Source organism: Mytilus trossulus, chromosome 10 (genome assembly GCF_036588685.1).
Source record: "Mytilus trossulus isolate FHL-02 chromosome 10, PNRI_Mtr1.1.1.hap1, whole genome shotgun sequence".
Taxonomy (NCBI): Eukaryota; Metazoa; Mollusca; class Bivalvia; order Mytilida; family Mytilidae; genus Mytilus; species Mytilus trossulus.
In genome coordinates this window covers 54330355-54350802 of record NC_086382.1, presented here as the reverse complement: position 1 = coordinate 54350802, position 20448 = coordinate 54330355, and the positions used below count along the sequence as shown (strand labels likewise).

The 20448-nt window shown below is 31.1% G+C and overlaps 1 protein-coding gene across 1 annotated transcript in view; it reads left to right on the top strand.

The window, feature by feature from the left end:
* Positions 1 to 20448, top strand: part of LOC134687647 (uncharacterized) — a 108211-nt gene that overhangs the window by 68538 nt on the left and 19225 nt on the right. Inside the window, exons 65-86 of the mRNA XM_063548100.1 lie at positions 228 to 368; positions 698 to 948; positions 2705 to 2850; positions 3204 to 3432; positions 6188 to 6202; positions 7048 to 7179; positions 7802 to 7882; positions 8251 to 8483; positions 8923 to 8946; positions 9856 to 9891; positions 11550 to 11749; positions 12419 to 12547; positions 12960 to 13068; positions 13290 to 13475; positions 13670 to 13825; positions 15609 to 15821; positions 16226 to 16371; positions 16876 to 17061; positions 17544 to 17655; positions 18143 to 18316; positions 18689 to 18933; positions 19286 to 19345. Of these exons, the coding sequence (XP_063404170.1) occupies positions 228 to 368; positions 698 to 948; positions 2705 to 2850; positions 3204 to 3432; positions 6188 to 6202; positions 7048 to 7179; positions 7802 to 7882; positions 8251 to 8483; positions 8923 to 8946; positions 9856 to 9891; positions 11550 to 11749; positions 12419 to 12547; positions 12960 to 13068; positions 13290 to 13475; positions 13670 to 13825; positions 15609 to 15821; positions 16226 to 16371; positions 16876 to 17061; positions 17544 to 17655; positions 18143 to 18316; positions 18689 to 18933; positions 19286 to 19345 (3204 nt within the window). The remainder of the gene's footprint in view (positions 1 to 227; positions 369 to 697; positions 949 to 2704; positions 2851 to 3203; positions 3433 to 6187; positions 6203 to 7047; positions 7180 to 7801; positions 7883 to 8250; positions 8484 to 8922; positions 8947 to 9855; positions 9892 to 11549; positions 11750 to 12418; positions 12548 to 12959; positions 13069 to 13289; positions 13476 to 13669; positions 13826 to 15608; positions 15822 to 16225; positions 16372 to 16875; positions 17062 to 17543; positions 17656 to 18142; positions 18317 to 18688; positions 18934 to 19285; positions 19346 to 20448) is intronic.

Sequence of the window (20448 nt, the reverse complement as noted above, 5' to 3'; positions counted from 1 at the left end):
GCCAGTTGTGGGCCCTCAGTTGTGACGGTGAAGAACAATTAAGCCAAAAAAACTCCTTAATGTTGTACCAATTCATATTTAGGCCATCATGATAAAAAAAAAATTGTTACTGCAGTTTTTATTGACAAGCCATATAAGTTGAAATGTTTAAACTTGCTTATGTTCACATCTATACAAATTTGTGAAATTGCAAAGAATTAATTTAAATGAATATCTGTAATTTTTAGGAACCGTCACAGGAAGGATGGTGACCGAGCTAAGAATGAAGTTTATGTAGGACCTACAACTTTCAGGAGATTCATGGAATGTTTTAGATGTTTGTATAATAACAAGTCAAAAGTTAGAACACAGGATGTAGAACAACTCAAGTAAGTAAAAAGGAATTTAAATGGAATGTCGTAAAACAAAAACAAAAGAATAAAAATATACATATATTTAATGGAAATTTTAATACTTGTAAAAGTGATTTTATAATTGACCTTAGTATTACCTTTGAAGATTGGTAAGATTTTCTTTAATTTGATTACAAGATCATTTTCTGTAACAAATACCTTTTCCCTGATTTCATTGTAGAAATACAATAAAAAAAATTATCTAAAAAGGTGTATTGTAAAAGTAGAATTCAAGAGTATCAAGATTTTTAGATAAAAGATAATGTTTTCTTTATGTTTATTATAACTGTAAAAAAATATTGTAGGAAAGTGTTGTCTACATTAGACCAAACCAGATCAGATGCCAAAGTAATGAGGAAAGCCATTAAAACAATTAGTGGGAAATTTCAAGATGCAACAAAGAAAACTGAGGATTTACTGTATAAACTTACAGTAAAAGCCACAGCCTTGGAGAAACTGAAAGCCAAAATAGGACTAAGTAAATCATTAGATGCTCACCTTCACCTTACAGAAATGTATGCTGAATCAGATGAAGAAGATGAACTCTTGGAACAAGGTAAATACAGTATACTATCCCTTACTTCTTTGGAATGAAAACAAAGAGAGTTGTTATATCTTTAATGTGATTTGATAAATATTTTCAAGGACTTTCAATAAAGTTCTTAGCTTGCTGTAACGAAAATTGGAGAAAACAATAGGAAAGCCTTATGTGTTTTATTGTTCAATCCAAGTAGGATTTTACATGTAACAGCTATCCGTTTTAAAGTACATGTAGCTCTTCACACTGCATTATAATTGTCAAAGAAGGTTATTGACATAAAACAGAAATAATGAAATGAAATTTATTGCTGTAACCACCATATTTTTTAGCTCACCTGGCCCAAAGGGCCAAGTGAGCTTTTCTCATCACTTGGCGTCCGGCGTCCGGCGTCCGTCGTCCGTCGTCCGTCGTCGTCCGGCGTTAGCTTTTACAAAAATCTACTCCTCTTAAACTACTGGGCCAAATCAAACCAAACTTGGCCACAATCATCATTGGGGTATCTAGTTTAAAAAATGTGTGGCGTGACCCGGTCATCCAACCAAGATGGCCGCCACGGCTAAAAATAGAACATAGGGGTAAAATGCAGTTTTTGGCTTATAACTCAAAAACCAAAGCATTTAGAGGAAATCTGACATGGGGTAAAAATGTTAAACAGGTCAAGATCTATCTGCCCTGAAATTTTCAGATGAATCGGTTAACCTGTTGTTGGGTTGCTGCCCCTGAATTGGTAATTTTGAGGAAATTTTGCTGTTTTTGGTTATTATCTTGAATATTATTATAGATAGAGAAAAACTGTAAACAGTAATAATGTTCAGCAAAGTTAGATTTACAAATAAGTCAACATGACCGAAATGGTCAGTTGACCCCTTTAGGAGTTTTTGCCCTTTATAGTCAATTTTTAACCATTTTTCATAAATCTAAGTAATCTTTTACAAAAATCTTCTCCTCTGAAACTACTGAGCCAAATTAATCCAAACTTGGCCACAATCATCTTTGGGGTATCTAGTTTAAAAAATGTGTGACGTGACCCGGTCAACCAACCAAGATGGCCGCCACGGCTAAAAATAGAACATAGGGGTAAAATGCAGATTTTGGCTTATAACTCAAAAACCAAAGCATTTTGAGGAAATTTGACATGGGATAAAAATGTTTATCAGGTCAATATCTATCTGCCCTGAAATTTTCAGATGAATTGGACAATCGGTTGTTGGCTTGCTGCCCTCCAATTGGTAATTTTTAAAGAAATTTTGCTGTTTTTGGTTATTATCTTGAATACTATTATAGATAGAGATAAACTGTAAACAGCAATAATGTTCAGCAAAGTAAGATCTACAAATAAGTCAACATGACCTAAATGGTCAATTGACCCCTGAAGGAGTTATTGCCCTTTATAGTCAATTTTTAACAATTTTCATTAATTCGGTAAATTTATGTAAATTTTTACCAAATATTTTTCTCTGTTACTAATGGGCAAGGTTCATTATAGATATAATTGTAAGAAGCAAGAACGTTCAGTAAAGTCAGAACTTCAAACACATCACCATCACCAAAATACAATTTTGTCATGAATCCATTTGTGTCCTTTGTTTAATATGCACATAGACCAAGGTGAGCGACACAGGCTCTTTAGAGCCTCTAGTTTAAAGGGTACTTTGAATCAGCGTTTTCTCAAAAGTTTGAATTTATTAAACCCACAAAGTCCGTGCCTAGCATATAGTTATGAATCCACAGTAACTTGAATTCAGAAAATTGTTTTTTTATGTTTCAACAGAGGAGTATGATGAATATGACAGAAAGTTTGATAAAATGATGGAACTAAAGTTACAAGATAGACAAGTTAAAGCTAAAGAAGACCATGTGAAAGCTAAGAAATCTGTAGATGAATGTAGACAGAACCTAGAGTATGCTAAACAACAGGTTAGTAAATATAGACAGACTTTTATGTTACCTAAACAGTAGGTGAGTTAATTTAGTCACAACTTGGAAGTACATGAAGCATCAAGGGTGAAATGACAGAACATAGTTCATACAACAGACAACAAGGTGTATTGACAAAATTTGGTAGACACCAGACAACAAGGGTGTATAACAGAACTTGTTGTACTCTTGTATTGACAGAACTTGGCTTTCACCAGACAACCAACTAGTCAAGCATGTTTATAGTACAGCAAATGAAAGATGACTTGATATAAACAAACCTTTACAACTCATTTAATTAATAACTGTAACATTGATGTTTCAGATTCAGTTAGTCTTATTTATAATTATAGGTACTACACTGGAAGACCAAAGTTGACCGTGGCTGTATAGAAAGAATTCGTCAGTTTACCAATCCACCCCTGTTGGTTGGACAAGTGATGGAAATGGTTATGATGTTGGTTGGTAAGAGACTACCCTCTCAGAGATTGTATGAGCCTAAGGAATCAACAGGAAAGGATGAAATGTCCAGTAGAATGTCTTCCAGTTCAAGCAGTACCAAAATGCTGGGGATCAAAAAAGGTATGTATCATACATATTCTAATTTCTATATATCAAAATCATATTACAATATTTATCTAGATATTTTTTGCAAATTTATCTTAATCAGGAATTGCTATCATTTATCATCTAAATTGCATGTTTCCAATTCATATTTATTCTTCGACTCCTTTTTCCTTTTTGTCAATTGCTTTATAGAACCTTGCATGTCCAACAAAGAGCTTTCCTGTTTTAAAAAAACGTCAAGACAGGAATTTTTTGTAGTTAAGATGATAAGAAGTTAAGATAAATGCAAAGGTTCCAATACAGATCGAACCTTTATATGAACACAAATATCATGAAAGATGAGCATTAATTTGATAATTTATGTATGTAGAAAAGTATTTATTAGGTAAGTGACATTTAAAAACATTGGAACATTTTACTGATCCTCTGGTGAAAGTGTACTTTACAATTATTACATGCATTGGTACATGTATTTGGTATTACAGAATTTTTCAAAATGGAATGGTGATATTGTTCAGCTATGATATTTTTTTCCCATTTTGCACTGTATAATGGTACATCTTTCCAGATAACACAAGGGTTTCCAGGGATGTGTGTTTTTGCTCAGTTTTATTATCTAAATTTGTGTATTTTATTCCTACATGGTAATGTTGTATTACAGACTGGGTTTCTAAATGGAAATTAGTTTCACAACGTTCATTAAAAAAGGGTAACAAGTAGAAAATTGTTGTCACTGTATCTATTCTCAATACTTCATGAGGCTTTGGAAGGGAGGGGTCTGAAATAAATACATATGACAATTAAAACTTTTTGAAATTTTGTTTTTGAGGATTTCAAGTTAATATAACACTATCATTTTTTTGTTGTTAATTGAGAAGTAGATGAATAATTATTTTTAATTGAAAAAACTACACCTTCCATAGTCTCGGTTAAATTGATATTTTCATTTGATTTTATTCATATACTTGTAGGATGTTATTTGGAGTGCTCAATGTTAAATTATTTTGATGACATTTTCTGTTTTTATTTTACCTCAAGGGTCAAGGGTTAAAAGAATATTTTTCACACTTATGTATATTGAATCCTATCAGGGTCAATAGGTCAAAGTTGTGCCCTATATTTTGTTTCTAAATGATCATCCTTTTTGGTATGAAATATTTTACTCTACCCTTCCAAAGCCTCATAGATAAAAGTTGCATGAAACTCTTTTTTTTTTATAAAAGGGAGTTAACTCTTTTTATAAGATTTGTTACCAGGACTTATGTTAGATGTTGTTGTGTGCTAAACTAAGATTATAAAACTGATAGACACCTTGATATTTGGGAAACATTTTGGAATTGCTAATAATGATCTTTAATTAGCATTGACCCTACCCTGCTTTTAATTTACACTACATATATGACATTTTTAATAATTTTTTCATTAGATCCCAAAGAAGGTATGGTAAACACCCAAGTGTAACATGATATATAGTTAATTCCTAACCCTTCATCATTTCTCTGCTCTTATTTTAGTGTAATAATTAAATATATAGATACTTCTCATAGAATGCTATAATTTTTTTCTTCTTTTTCCTCTTTGCACATTTCAAAAAAAAATATAGCCAACACAATGCCTTTGATTTCAGTAATCAAATTAGAATGATTTGTTTGTCCTCCTGTACTCCTTATGGTTTACCACAACTATAGATATCTTGGTTAGTGACCTCTGTCCTTAGATCAAATTCCTGTTTGAAAAAGGGGTTTAGATAGTTCATAAAATTGAGAATGGAAATGGGGAATGTGTCAAAGAGACAACAACTCGACCACAGAAAAAACAACAGCAGAAGGTCACAACAGGTCTTTAATGTAGAAAGAAATTCCTGCACCCGGAGGCGTCCTTCAGCTGGCCCCTAAATAAATAATTACTAGTTCAGTGATAATGAATAAATGGAAAAGACAAAGACAAGACAAAATATTTTATTTCCTCAGACACGAACGTGTACAAGAGGTCAAAACATAATTAAGTATACATATAAATCGACAGCAGAGTAGTGTACAATAATAGCCCGTGATTTTCATGACATTGAGACATATACATTATATATATTACCTATTGATAAGAAAATATTGATTTCAAACACCTGTTTGATGAACCTAACAAACAATGAATTTATGAAAATATCTATACTATAAAATCACAAATTCAAATTCAAATTGGATCTATGTAGACTAGGAAAGTTGAACACTACATACCATAACAGTGTGATCACAATCTTAGTTGGGGTAAAATTTCTTGATTGATCATGCCATGACATTTAGGCCCGGGTAATATTATATGTGTTGATCATCCTATGGGGTAATATTACAGGCCCGTAGCCAGGATTTTCCAAGGGGGGGGGGGAACCCCTGGAACCCCCCTGGCTACGGGTATGTATTAAATGTATTGACCATGCCATCACATTTAAGCCAGGGTAATATTATATGTATTGATCATGCAATGGAGTAATATTAAAAATAATGAACATGCCATGACATTTAAGCCAGGGTAAGATTATATGTATTGATCATGCCATGGGGTAATATTAAATGTATTGATCATGTCATGACATTTAAGCCAGGGTAATATTATATGTATTGATCATGCCATGGGGTAATATTGAATGTATTGACCATGCCAAGACATTTAAGCCAAACAGTGATTGGATCAATGAATTACAGTGTGTACCTATTGTGTCATCTTTCTATCACAATGTGTTTCTATCTTCTGACTTGTTTTACTCTCTATATAGATGGACAGAGATCAGGTAATACTACACAACCCATATTCCACAATAATGTATATAATATCACCATTTATAATTTGTAGTGTAAAATTAACATGGAATTTTTTTTGTGAATTTCTTTATTGTTGGGGACTGATCAGGAATGAGCATTGTTGTTGACTTAGATTTGTCCTGTAAAAATTTTGAGATGGTAATTGTGGAATTCGTGAAGTGGGTTATCAATTTTATGCTGGTTATTACTAAAAAAAATTTAAAAGCAGTTATTTCGTGTACAAATACATTAAAACACTTAATCGGCACAGTTATATATCATCACAAATCAAGTTTTATTTTTACCTCTTTATATGTACAATTAATTTACCATGTAGAGTCACAGTTAATATTGCTAATACTTCAAATGACAAGCTACTACATACATAGAATGTGCTATCAAATAACTTTCTTTTCAGTACAACCTTTGACATTTGTTTTATGATTTGAATTTTTACAAAAGTTTCTAGGTTGAGAGTCTTCAGGTCTAGATATGTTTAAAATTCTGGAATACATGCAACAGCATAAAATGGTCTAGGTTAACTGGCTCCACTTATAAAAGATTATCATGCAGGTTAGATTTAGGTCTGAAGAGATGAAATTGTTTAATAACAAGAAAACAAGATAGAATAACACAATAAAAAAAATCAATAAAAAAAATCAATTCTCTCAAAATTGAAGAGCAAAATTTAAATGTATTGTCCCTTTGATTTTTTTATATGTGAGACCAACAGCTTCTTTAAACTAGGTAAACTAATAACTTGTTTTTCTCTTTCAGAATTGTATACCGTAATACTTTAATCAGTTGTAATGTTTTAGTTTAATTATTGTAACAGGTAAAAAAGATGGAGGATTTGACAGAGCTCAGTGGAAGAATATCCAGATGACAATGAATGATTCTCAGAAGTTTGTTGACATGTTACACAATGTACCATGGGAAGATGGTCTGATGGACGATGTCCTGCGAGGTATATATTACAAAATATGTATAACAAAATGTCATTAAGAAAGAAACCCAAAAAATATACAGCTTGTGGTCTAATAAAAACTAGTAACCATCCGATTTTGTATGCTTAAAAATTTAATATTTAATCGTTAAGTGCAAATTGATATCATGCTGAATTAAACGAGAGCAACTATTATCTGTTATATTCAAACACTTGTAAAGGTTATGAAATTTAAAAGCCTTTGATTTCCTGTCAGTTTGATTAACAAAACGAATCCTGGAAATGAATCCGGAATCATTCATTCTTTAATATTATAAGCAAAACTTCCAGTTTTAATTTTGTCAATTTGAGAAAAATGTCTGAAAAATCATAACAAATTTAAACTGTTGCCCTGCTTATACTTTACTTGAAGTTTTTTTTAAGAAAAAAAGTAAGAAATTTACTTAGTTAATATGATGAAACTGCAATACAAGTTCGTTGATGCTATGAATATAATTTGACATCGACAATTTGGAAAGGGACACAAACTTTTAAATATTCTTAAAATGACCAAAATTGTGTAAAAAAAATTTCAGATCCTTGTATTATGAGGTTTTTGCTTTTTTAACCCAAAGTAATGTATGCTTGATATTTGTATTTCCAGCTGTTGAAAGTTACCTATCTGCAAACAAGGATGGAAACCTTGGTGTGACTGGGGAAGGAACATTACTCGATCATGCTCAAGGTAAGACATTATAAGATTCTTTTTAGAATATACTGTGGATTCATTTATTTTCGTGGGTACCAATTTTCATGGATTATGGAAAACTTGCAAGTTTGTGGATATTTAATTTCGTGGTTTTGTCGAATTCTACATACAAGCATATAGAAAATTTGTTATTCATTGAACATTTAATTTCGTGGTTCATCAGTACCCACGAAAGCCATGAAAATTGGTATCCCACGAATAATAATGAATCTACATGCAGTATGTCAAATTAAAGCTTTGACCCAGACATATTCTTATTAGACTGAGATCAACTAGATATAGACTTAAAACCTATATTAGATCAAATGATGACCTACTATATATATATCTGTTGTTATTTGTAGACGTTCAGTTTACTGCCAGGAAAAGGTCTCCTTCACCAGACAACACAAAAGGTATAACAATAGCTGCAGCCAAATATTCCAGTGAGGACTGTGCTACTCTGGTCCAGTATACCATAGCTATTGTAGAGTTCTCAAGACTCTGTGGTCCACTGAAGGGAGCCTTGGAGAATTTACACGGATTAGAGAGAGAGATAGAAGAAAATGAGAGATTACAGAAAGAAAAAGAAGAAGAGGTGAGAGTAATTGATATGAAAATATTTTCTATTGTCTTTGATAATGTTATTAAAATCTCACTGCTTTAAAGCACAATAAAAAATGTTCAGTTTCACTGTATGCCATTGCATGTTTTTCATTTATTCTGAATGTTTTTGTCATTTTATGGTGATAAAAAAACACAAGAAATATGTGCAAACTTGGATTAAGCTTGAAGCTTGGTTTCTCCTCCTGATTCTAATATAAAAACATGAAAACCTAAATTTTGATAGGCTGACTATTTCTATGGACTTGCAATATATGTTTGTTTTTTTTTTAGTACCAACGGCATAAAAATATCATCTATTTCTATGGCCTTGTCAATCTCTATTAAATTTATTTTGTTCTGAGTTAAGATGGCATACACATACTTTTGAATATCTTTGGACAGAATATAACATCCACAATTAATTTATACAGGAATTAGGGCAGAATCAAAGAGAGGTAATACACAGTATATATCATGTTGTATATCTTGCTGAATGATAAATATTGCATTCATGTTTACATGTATATATCTTGTTCAGTCATTCTGGAAAGATTGACTTCTGTACATTCATCGTTTAAAATTTATCTACTTGTATACATGCAGCAAATGTCATATTATTTGTTCTAACAAGTTTGTTTGATCTGGTGATGGACACACTGGCAGAGTTAAATGTTTGTTTTCTTTCCCCTTTATTGTCTCCTTTCCTAGGAGATTCTGACAGCAAGACATGGTTACCTTTTATGTCTATGGAGGTTTTTAAGTTGAATAAATTCATCATTAATTTTTAAGAAATTACAAACTTTTATGGGACCATCTGATGTTTTTAATTTTCTCATCTGATTATGTAAAAAAAATTTATGCATAAATAAATAAATCTTTGCTCTGTGACAAAAATTCAAAATTACTCTTTCCTGTTCAGAGTATAATTTACACAACACGGTGGTCACAAAAAAATCAAAATGAATGAATATATTACACTAGACGTCTTTCACAAGTATATAGTTCTAAGTTCATCCTCACTTATTCACCAGTCTATTTAATATTTAGAGAAGATTAAGAAAATTACTTATGAAAGAGGTAGCTATATAGAGTTTGAAAAGTGGACATTTTGTTTTACCAATTTGATGTTGAATGGACTTCAGTGACAGCATGATGCTTTCTCTTATATATAAAAACTAAGGCATGAAGTTTATTGGACTAAGCATGAAGTCCTCCTCCTCTGACATACTGATATTCCTTCTTATGAAAATGAAATGTTTCCAATGCAGCATGGTTTATCACAAACAAATTGAAAACAGCTAACCGATTTCAGCACATGGTGTGTGTTTATTTAACTAAATGTTTATAACTAACTTTTAACACAGATCTCCAAAAAGCTGAAACTTAGTAGGAAAAGAAAGGTTTGTTGTAGGAAGAATGTTATATCAGTGTTTGAAATAGTACAAATATGATGTTGATCAATAAGGCTTTTCTTTAGCACTCATGAAGAGCAAGTTTTAAACTACTGTGGATTATTTTTAGTCATGGAATAAAAGAAATATGGATTTCAGTTTACAGGTGAAGGACAAAATTGAATTTTCAAAGTACTAATTTTTATCAGTTTGTATTTAAATGTTGGCAAGACCTCAATATTAAATGTGGATAAAATACAGTTTTAAATATTTCTAAATGCACAAAATATGTTTTTTATAAAAAAAAAATGAAAGAAACCACATCAGCAATAATTGACTATTTCTAACACTGTTCATGTAAATCTCTTATGTTGTATCAAAGATTATTTGCATGACTTGTCCATGTTTGTAGATTTCTTGACATTTTAAGTCTTGTGTTTTGTTTTTGTTTTGTTCTATAATTACTATTATGTATTAGCTGATTTTTAAATGTATATTTGAAATAATTGTAGACCATTGTAAGATCAAATCTAGATTATTTCAGATGGATGTGTATATTTGAAGTAAATGTTGGCCTTATTTGATCTTCCTTCAATTTGTATTTAGGAAATTACACATGTTTAAAAAGGTTTACAAGTCATTTTGAGGAAAGTTTGCTTCTTGAAAATGGACACAATTGCAAAAAAAATAATGAATTCTTTTTAAAGAACCTATGAGCACAAAACTGAATTCTTCAAAGTTTATGAACCAAACAACACTATAATTTTGAACACCGATGATTTAACCCTCTTGTCTAAATACAAATACTCCCATTCAGTTTTAAATATATTTTTTTTGTCTTTTGATTGACAAGATATGGAAATTACTTGAGTTAAGTTACTTTTCAACATATTTTACAGAGCATGTTTGCTTCGTTGAAGGTATCGATATTTTGATTTATTGGACTGGTGTTTTTTGTTATTTTCTTTTATAAAGTTAGCTTAATTGTGGGTAAATAGGATTTATCTTTAAGTTATGATTCTTGTAAATAAAAAACACTTTATTTCTCTATTAGTAAATGTATACCTGGAACCCTTTATTTTGTGTACCCATGTTTTTTAATGTACCAAATTTTGATGTAGTTTATAACCTCCCTTTCCAAATAAGTAGTACATTAGTATGTTATTATACATGGACTGTAGTTATAATAAAAGAATGTAGTGGAGTTTAAGCATTGTGGATTTGGTATTTATTGGTAAGAAGTAATAATCCTCATTAAAATCATTAAAAGGCATTGTTCAGAAAAAAGTATGAAATTTATGTTTTGTTTATAGGTTATATTTCTTTCAAAGATTACAGAACATTCATTATATAAATTTGAATCTTATCATTTGAGCTCAATAAACAGCAAATCATCAATGATAGAACAAATAAAAGCACTTGATAATAATTTTCCTAAATAAGATTTCTCACATTTAAGATTCTAGGCCAGTATAAATTTACACTTACTCATATTATCTCTGTTTACTTTTTGAATGTATAACTGAAAACAAACTGGTATACATATAAAGATTTTTTTATACTTCACTTTCATTCACTTTATTACAAATTCCTACAGTACTACAGTAAAGGCATTGCAAGACAAAAGGTCTATGAATAATAATAACAAATAATTTCTCATTATACAGCAGGGAGATGAAGAAACCAAACGTGAAGCCACACCTGAACCTGAACAGGAATACACAGCGGACGATCTCTCCAAACTACAGGACGACGTCAATAATCTTCAACAACAGTTTGATCAATCTGTCACAGAAAAACATAATCTGGAAACAGAATTAACATCCATGAACCAGAGACTGAAAGCTGCTACAGATCTTATAGACAGGTAATCATTTCATATTTTGAGATATTGTACCTGTAAATTGTACTACAATGTCTAAAAAGTTAGAGCCAAAGTTTCATTACACGTCAAGTTATGATACATATGTACTACATTTGCACCATGCTTGATTTGATGATCGTTTTATTTAGAGATTTTTATGCCTCATTTATGGGCATTATGTTTTCTGGTCTGTGCACCAGTTTGTTTGTTTCATTCGTTCGTCCGTTCGTTTGTTCGTTCGTTCGTCCATTCCTTATTCCGTCTATCTGTCCCACTTCAGGTTTAAGTTTTTGATCGAGGTAGTTTTTTATGAAGTTGAAGGCCAGTCTACTTGAAACATAGAACACATGTTCCCTGTGATATGATCTTCCTGATTTAAATGCCAAATTAGAGATTTTTCCACATTTTCACGGTCCATTGAACATAGAAAATGATAGTGATGATAGCTAGGGCATCCATGTACTTTGAACACATTTTTGTTCTATTACAATTTAATCATGACAGAGCGTGCACATGCATTCAGCATAAATCAGAATTTACAGATATATAAAATACCTTCATATGTATTATAGTACAAGTATTTAACTTTATGGTCTATGTTATACAGAATTATGCTGATGTGTATATAGATTGATAATGAGTTTATCTTATAGTTGTTTATTTATATTACAGTTTGTATGGCCAAGAACTAGAATGGAGAAAATTTGTAAAGGAGAATGACAGCAATGATTTATTGTTAGCCAACTGTATCACTGCTGCTGCCTTCCTGGTATATTGTGGCTCTGCTAATATGGATACAAGGTACTGTACCAAAATAACCTTCAAATTCATTATATATTTGATCAAATGTATATGTGAAAGCTTAAAATTACTTTAATGAAGTTATTAAGGTGGATCTACAGAGAGTTGACTAATATACAATTTTATATTTTCTTAAACTTGAAAAAGAGTCATATTTGGTTAGCTGCTTGACTGTGATGAGTTGTAGCATATGTGTGATTTTTTGATCTTTCAAATACTTACTTCCTGTTTTCTGTTTCTTTGAATTAAGAGTGGGGTTTGCTAAGAATTGTTAGTGAACTCTGAAAATGAGCACAAAACTAAATTTATAAGAAATGCTGGGAAACATCTTTTTATGACAGAAATAATATTTGATAATTTGTGGAGATAACATATTTTTGTTGCATTAACAATTATATATTTTATTTTGTAGGAAAAGAATGGGAGAGTTTTTCATGCAAGTTTGCGAACATCATGGGATGCCCATGCCAAACAGGAAGTTGTTTAAAGAGCTGACTTTGGTGGATTTCCTCTGTAAACAAGTATGCAGGAAAATTATTAAAATATTTATCATCATTCTCTTCTCGATGAACTAATAGTATTGTTGTTTTTTTTATAATAACTTCATAACGCATAATTATTAAAATAGAAAAAATATACCATTTTCAAACAATTAAGAACTAAATATATAATTTTCAATGATAAACAGGTATGAATTAAGATTTCAATTTTTTTGTTTTATCTTTATTTCTCTATATTTTAGCTTGACCTAATGGAACTGGAGATAAAACAGTTGCCAACCACTCAATTGATGTTGGAGAATGCTGCTTTCTTGATGCAAGAAGACTATGTGAATGCCTGGCCATTGATCTGTGATCCAACCAGTAGAGTGTTGGATTGGTTGTATCAGTATAAAAGAGATAAAGGACTGGTTGTTGTACGATACAGTGTAAGTCAAACATATACTCTTTGGTCTCTATCTCTTTTCTAAAATTAGATGTGAAAAATTTATTATATTTATGTTAAATCTTTTAGTGGTAATGACTGGTATGTAAAATGATTAGTAAGACAACAATGTGATGAAGTTACTATGCTTTACATTAATGCAAGTAGATTATTATATATATTTTTTTTCTCTTTCAGGAAATAAGATCTCAGTTTGAGAATTGTTTAGCAGATGGTAGTCCATTATTTATAACAGACTGTGACCTTGCAGAATTAGCCAATGACAAGAGGTTTATTGATGCATTACAGAATTGTTCACAGTTCATTCATGGGAAAACTAGATTTAAAATTACTGTAAGTTCAAAAAATAATTTTAGAAGTATTTCTCTATTAAAAAAAAATGAGTTTGTGATCAATGATTTTTATACTTGGGCTATAGTGGCTATATTGCAACCACTGTGTCTGTTGTATACCTTTAACTTCTCAAGATGTTGACCTGGAACTTCTCAAGATGTTGAATGAGCTTTTTAAATTTGGTCACTCATTTCTCCAGTACTACTCAACAGAATGGCTAAATATTTGATCAGCCGCTCAGCAGTAATCATCTGTCTGACACATACTTTTTGTTTTCCCACACTTTAAAATATGTGCATGCATAGCACAACAGTGGCATATTTCAGTACAAAAGTATGCAAGGTCATATAAATATGTGATGGCATCCTTTGAAATGCAATATAACAATTCACATATTATGCATACATGTGAACCTCCCGACGGGAGTACAAAACTCCCGTTTTCAGGGGTCTCCTCCCGTCCTCCCGTTTAGGAGAAAAAACTCCCGTGTATGAAATATTTCATGAATGAAAATTTTCAGACGCCATATTTGATCATTTCTTACTACTGTACGGGTGTAATTGACACCTGTGTTAAATTTTACCTGTACACCAAAGAAGATGTATAATTATATGGCTTCACTTGACAGCTTGGGTGTCAAACATACTGGTAATCAACGATGTTTGCCTCTGGCTAACTGCCGTTGTGTTATAAAAACGATGTGTATTGGGAATATTGAAATACTTGTTTGTTACTTCCCTTTGTTTTATCCTGTTTTCAGTTATTTTGCTTTTAAAAATGTAAATTGTAGAAAGACTATAAATGATTGATATTTTAATCAAATAATCAAAAAAGGATGTTGATTAAATGAATTTAAATGTTTTGGGACAAATAGAAAAATATAAATTTATAAATTGTTTTAGCAATCTGGACCTCCTTTCAAGGATTAAATTCAAGTTTATATTATAAATCTGTTGTAGAAGAAAGTATTTGATTGATTTTAATGAGTAAGCTAAGAAATAGCAAAACATTTTACACTGTTAAAATCTCTTTCTACAAAATATGTCTTTCATATTTTTTATGTTATTTATATGTTTTTATATTCGGTCAAAAGCTCCTTAGAGCTTGTGTTGCTTATTTGTACTCATGCCGAATCAAAATAAAGTTTTCTTATCTTATCTTATTTTATCTTATCTTATAATGCCCTGCAGTACTAGTGTTATTGTATGTTATTTTTTTAATTAATTTATGATGTTGCAAATATACATGTAGAGCTTATTTCTTTCTTATTTGTCTGTAGAGTTACCAATGATAAGGAGATGGAGACATGAATACAAATCTATACAGATAAGATAAATAAATATAATGATTTATTTGCAAGCAGTGAACAATCATTTATCAAAAACAAAACAAAACAAGAAACAGATTCTTCTTAATATTTTATTTTATTCAAAAAGAAAGGCAATAAGGGTACTATGAACATATTACAATTTGATGGAAATTTGAAGGAAAAACGCAATTTCTACATCATATGGTTACATTTACGACAAAATTTATGTCGATAAAAAACCTCCTGATCTGAGTCCTAATCTCCTGACCAAAATTTCCAAATCTCCTGATCTGAGTTTCACAGTCCATCACATGTATGTATTATGTAACTTTATATATATGACTGGTCAACAGAATTGTTTTCTATGTTTCCACAGGTTGAGGACCATGAGGTAGAGTGTGACCCTAAGTTCAGACTATTCCTCCACACTACAGTAGAACCCCACAATGATAAATGTTTTCTATTTTTCCACAGGTTGAGGACCATGAGGTAGAGTGTGATCCTAAGTTCAGATTATTCCTCCACACTACAGTAGAACCACACAATGTACCACAGACACTAGCTGCCTACTGTACAGTATTGTACTTCCAACAGAGTAGACATTGTCTAGAGGTAGAACTCATGGAAAGATTTAAAGCCAAGAAGGAGAAATCAAGGAGTGAAGAGGAAAGACAAGCTCTTAGAGTGGTAGGTTAAAATTATAACCACCTTATCTTACATAAGACAAAGATAAGTTATTGATCTTGACCCACAACACTTCTATGATTTATTTTTTGAATTCATGAAGGGATTGAGTTAGTTTTTCTTTCATGGTTGTTTCAGATGACTGTCACAATCAACAAGTAGAGAGATGTACATTGGTGAACTTAATGAAGTAATACTATCAACATATCAATTTTAACCTATCAGCTCAAGTTGGAAACATTTTATTACATGTACCAAAAAAAAGGGAATAAAACTACCTTGGTCAAAACATCGGCAGTTTACAATTAAAAAAAAAAAGGAAAACAAATTAGGATTAATATGTAGTGGATTGAAAATTGTCTGCCGTTTAGCCTTTCTTCTAATTTTATTAAATATAACTATTTTAGGAGAAGAAAGAGAATATGATAGAGATGGAGAGGTTAGAGTTTCGTCTGAGGGAGAACTTGTCTAGTGATGTCAGGTTGATGAATGATTTACCAGCTACAAAGAAAATGACAGATCTAAAGAAGATGTATGATGAAGCTGTTGACAGGTAAGAAGATAGAATTACCGTTATTTCAAATATTAGTATACAATTTATTTGTGTTAAACTTTCTGTTCTTCTTTACCAAAAATCTTAAGGAATTTTATTATTACTATTAGATTAAGATTTACTGTGGATTCATTTATTTTCGTGGGTTTCATTTTTTTGTGGATTGCTGACAACTTACATATTCCTGGATGTTTGATTTCGTAGTTTTGCCAATCTCTGCATACAAAACCTATTGAAAATATTTTATTCGTTGAACATTTGAATTCATTTTTCACCTGTCCCCACGAAACCCATGAAAATTGGTATCTAACGAATAGTAATGAATCAACAGTATATCAAATTCAAGTCCATCAATGTCAAACATACCAAATTGCTTACATTTACTGCAATATTTTAATCCAATCTTCCTTGTGATGGCGGAACCTAAAACTAATAATATAAGAAATGTTGGTTAAGTTGTAAAACGTCAAGCTTATATTAAAATTGATTATTTGATTTTTGTAGTCAAAGTAGAGTAGAAGAGAGACAAGGTGAACTAACTAAGAATACTGATACCAACAGGAATGTGGCCGTCAGAGCTGCTGTGTGCTTTGATGTAGCTCAGTACATGAGAGAAGTCAATGCATTGTATCAAATATCATTCACTCAGTTCCTTACACTGTTTGATTATGCCATAACACAGTCAGAACCGTAAGTTAGCCTGTTCTTTACATTGTTTGTGTTAATGCCAGTCAAAACAATTATTGAAGCTAATTTATTACATCATTATGCCACCAGGCCATTGATCATTTGAACAAAGATGTTTAAAAAAAGATACAAGCAAAACTGAACCATTCACCGAGGTAAACAGTCAGAAATATAAGTCAGTTTTCAATACTGATGAAAACAGTTTGATTGTTCCAAATTAACATTGTTTCTCTCAGTATGAAATGAGCACAAGTTTGCCATTCCTGATACTGTTGAGTCAGTTCCTATTATTGTTTAACGTTTATGTAAATAGGCTATTGGAACCATAAGCTTTTCTTGTATACTTATATCCAAAAGAAAATATCTTGAAATGCTACTGCTGTATTGAATACTTTAGCTGTGTTTGATCATAAGAAAATTCAATATCCATCTAAGATTTATGTAAAATTCCAATTATATTACCAGGTCATTGAATTATATTACAGGTCTCAAGACCAGGCTATGATTGATAAAATCACATATACCACACATAACTTTGTAGCAAGAGGACTGATGGAGAGAGACAGACATCTCTTCTCACTTCTCTTAGCTATTGAGGTAAGTTTAAATATATTGATATCAGGAGAGATCTATCTGGATGTTCTTTTTAAATCAGTCTTGAATTTTGAATATAATATGAAATTTGTAGCCTGCTTTATTCTATTCAGTAAAATATAAGGATTCTGAGGTTAATGATTATGGAAAAGTAAATTTGAGAGTTAAAATATTTGATTATCTCCCCTTCTTTATATACCTCAGGTTATAGTTGATTGCTTTATTTACAGGTTGAAGATTCCTTAGGCAATGTAGGTGTAGGAGAAAAATAATTCCTTATCTCTCCTAACTTTATATAAATAAAATTGAGAATGGAATACCTGGCCTTGAAGGCAGAAAACTTTCGATGCAGTTTTTTGTACTCATACTTCAAAATCAACCAACCAAAATGTTGGATTTCATGTTTCGAGCATGATTTTTGTGCTTGGAGCACTGAGCTAAGCTTTATGACTTCAACCCCAGAGGTTATAATTGATTGCTTTAATTACAGGTTGAAGATTCCTTAGGCAATGTAGGAGTAGGAGAAAGAGAATTCCTGATCTCTCCTAACTATGGATCTGTTGTTATGTCAGCCTTAGGATATACACAGCCTACTGATAGTAAAATTCTACAACAGAAAAATACATTTGCCTGGATGCATGAAGAACAGTTCCATAATCTACAGGTTTGAGATATATCTTAATTCCAATTTGAATTTGAAATTATTCCATAGAATTTATTTTTTGAAGTAATGTAAAAGTTGAATATGTTTAAGAACATTTCAAACGAGCTTGCTTATGATCTGATATATTCACAACTTTCTTAAAAGGATTTTTCTATCATTAAGATAAAATTTTGTTTGATGACTTGAAATGAATTTAAATGCACATTGTCTAAAAGAAACCATATTTCAGATTTATTATACATAGTCCTATAAGTAAGTCAGATTTATGAAACAGGATAATAGTACTGTGTTATAGTTATTGGTTACTGAAATAGCTTTGATAACCTGTGTCTACATTATTTTGCTGAAGAAACAAATTCTGACATATTTCAGGTATTAGCTACACACTTTGAATGGTTCCAAGACATGTTTGATAAAATGCCAAAGGATGGTCGTGAATCACCATGGCGTAATTTTGCTGACCCCCAAATCACTGTGGCTGGAGAAACTCAGCCATTACCAGACAAATTTGATGAACATTGTAAGAACCTTCAATGGTTGTGTGTGATGAGAGCTGCTCGTAGTGATCGACTCATGCAGGCATCCACACTGTTCATCAACAGAGTACTTGGAAAGAAGTGAGTAGAATTACTACCCTTATACTGATTAAAAAGAATTTGTTTTTTACCTGAAATGTTATTTATGTTCTTTTCTCAGAATGTAACCAGATTGCAGCTAGACACTGTGCTTTGTTATGTTGACTTTTATAATTTCATTTGATATTCACTTTTTTGCACTCAATACATTATAATGTTCACAGTTTATTTTTCACTTTTAATTTCTTATTTGATCGTAACTTTATAATATAGAAAAATTGATGTAATAGTGTTTCTAATATAAACAAAAGTTTCAGGAAAGTCATGCTTATAATAAAAAACATTTTTCCTGGTTTTCTGAGGAATTTTACAATGAACCTTATTGTTTTTTTAGGAGTGCGTATCTGAGAAATAGGAGACCAACACTAAATAAATTCACCCATTATCTTTTCACGTAATGTCTTAATTAAACAATGGATCTAGACAGCTTAGTGCTATATTATGTACAGTAGTTAGCTTTATACTATGGAACTTTTAAAGGGTCAACCACTTTCATTCCTTCTCTTGTTCACGTGGAAACCTTAATTTTCTTGGTAAATTTAAAAACTTTGGTAAATTAATTTAAAACCAACAAACATTAGAATTCTATTAAGAAGTCATTTCCAACTTCATTGAAGTATTTCTTCAGCAGGCAGGATTTTTTCTTAAAAAAATGTATGCATCATTAACTTTATTATGAAATATATCTATTTTTATGTAATATGATATATTAGCATAGTGTATATTACAACTGTTTAACCTTCAACGTTATTTATTAGTGCTAGTTAATTTTATAGTTATAAAGTAAATTTTAAGATATTGATACATGTATTTTAGAGTAGAATGGATATTTCAGTTGTTATAATTATACTGTCAAAATGAACTATTCAAAATATTTGAAAAATATTGGCTTAAACCAGACCTGCCAACTATCCCGATTTTCGCGGTATCATCCCGATTTTTACCCCTCAACCCGAATCCCGATATCGGAATAGTAAAATTAGTCAAAATCCCGATTTTCAACAAATATACCCTAAAAAATTATTGTTTACCGATTTTGAAGTTTTTCTGATCAATTTTAAAAAGTCAATCATTTTACCTGGGGACATATTATGACAAGTTAATGACCCTACGCTAATCAACAGTCACAACAGGTGTCATAATTAGTGGTTGTATGTAATCTGATTACCTAATGGGTCGTAACAATCCTCAATATTAATTTGTATAAATTTGGTCAAACAACCTTTCAATTTTAATCAATTTATCATACAAGCACAATTTGCAACATTTGCCATAGTTCCACAGCAAAATCATAATAAATTGAGAAATGTAAAGAACTCTCAAGAAAACATCGTTTATCTTGAAATTTGTTTAATTTTTGAAAGCAGACATCGTGTGTCTGTTGATCTAAAATCGACGCCATTGTTTGTACACTTCTACTGTGTTACTGTATAAGCCTCCGTAGGTAAGAGCACCTCTGAATACAAAGAAAGATAACTCAAATTTAATCCATTTTCT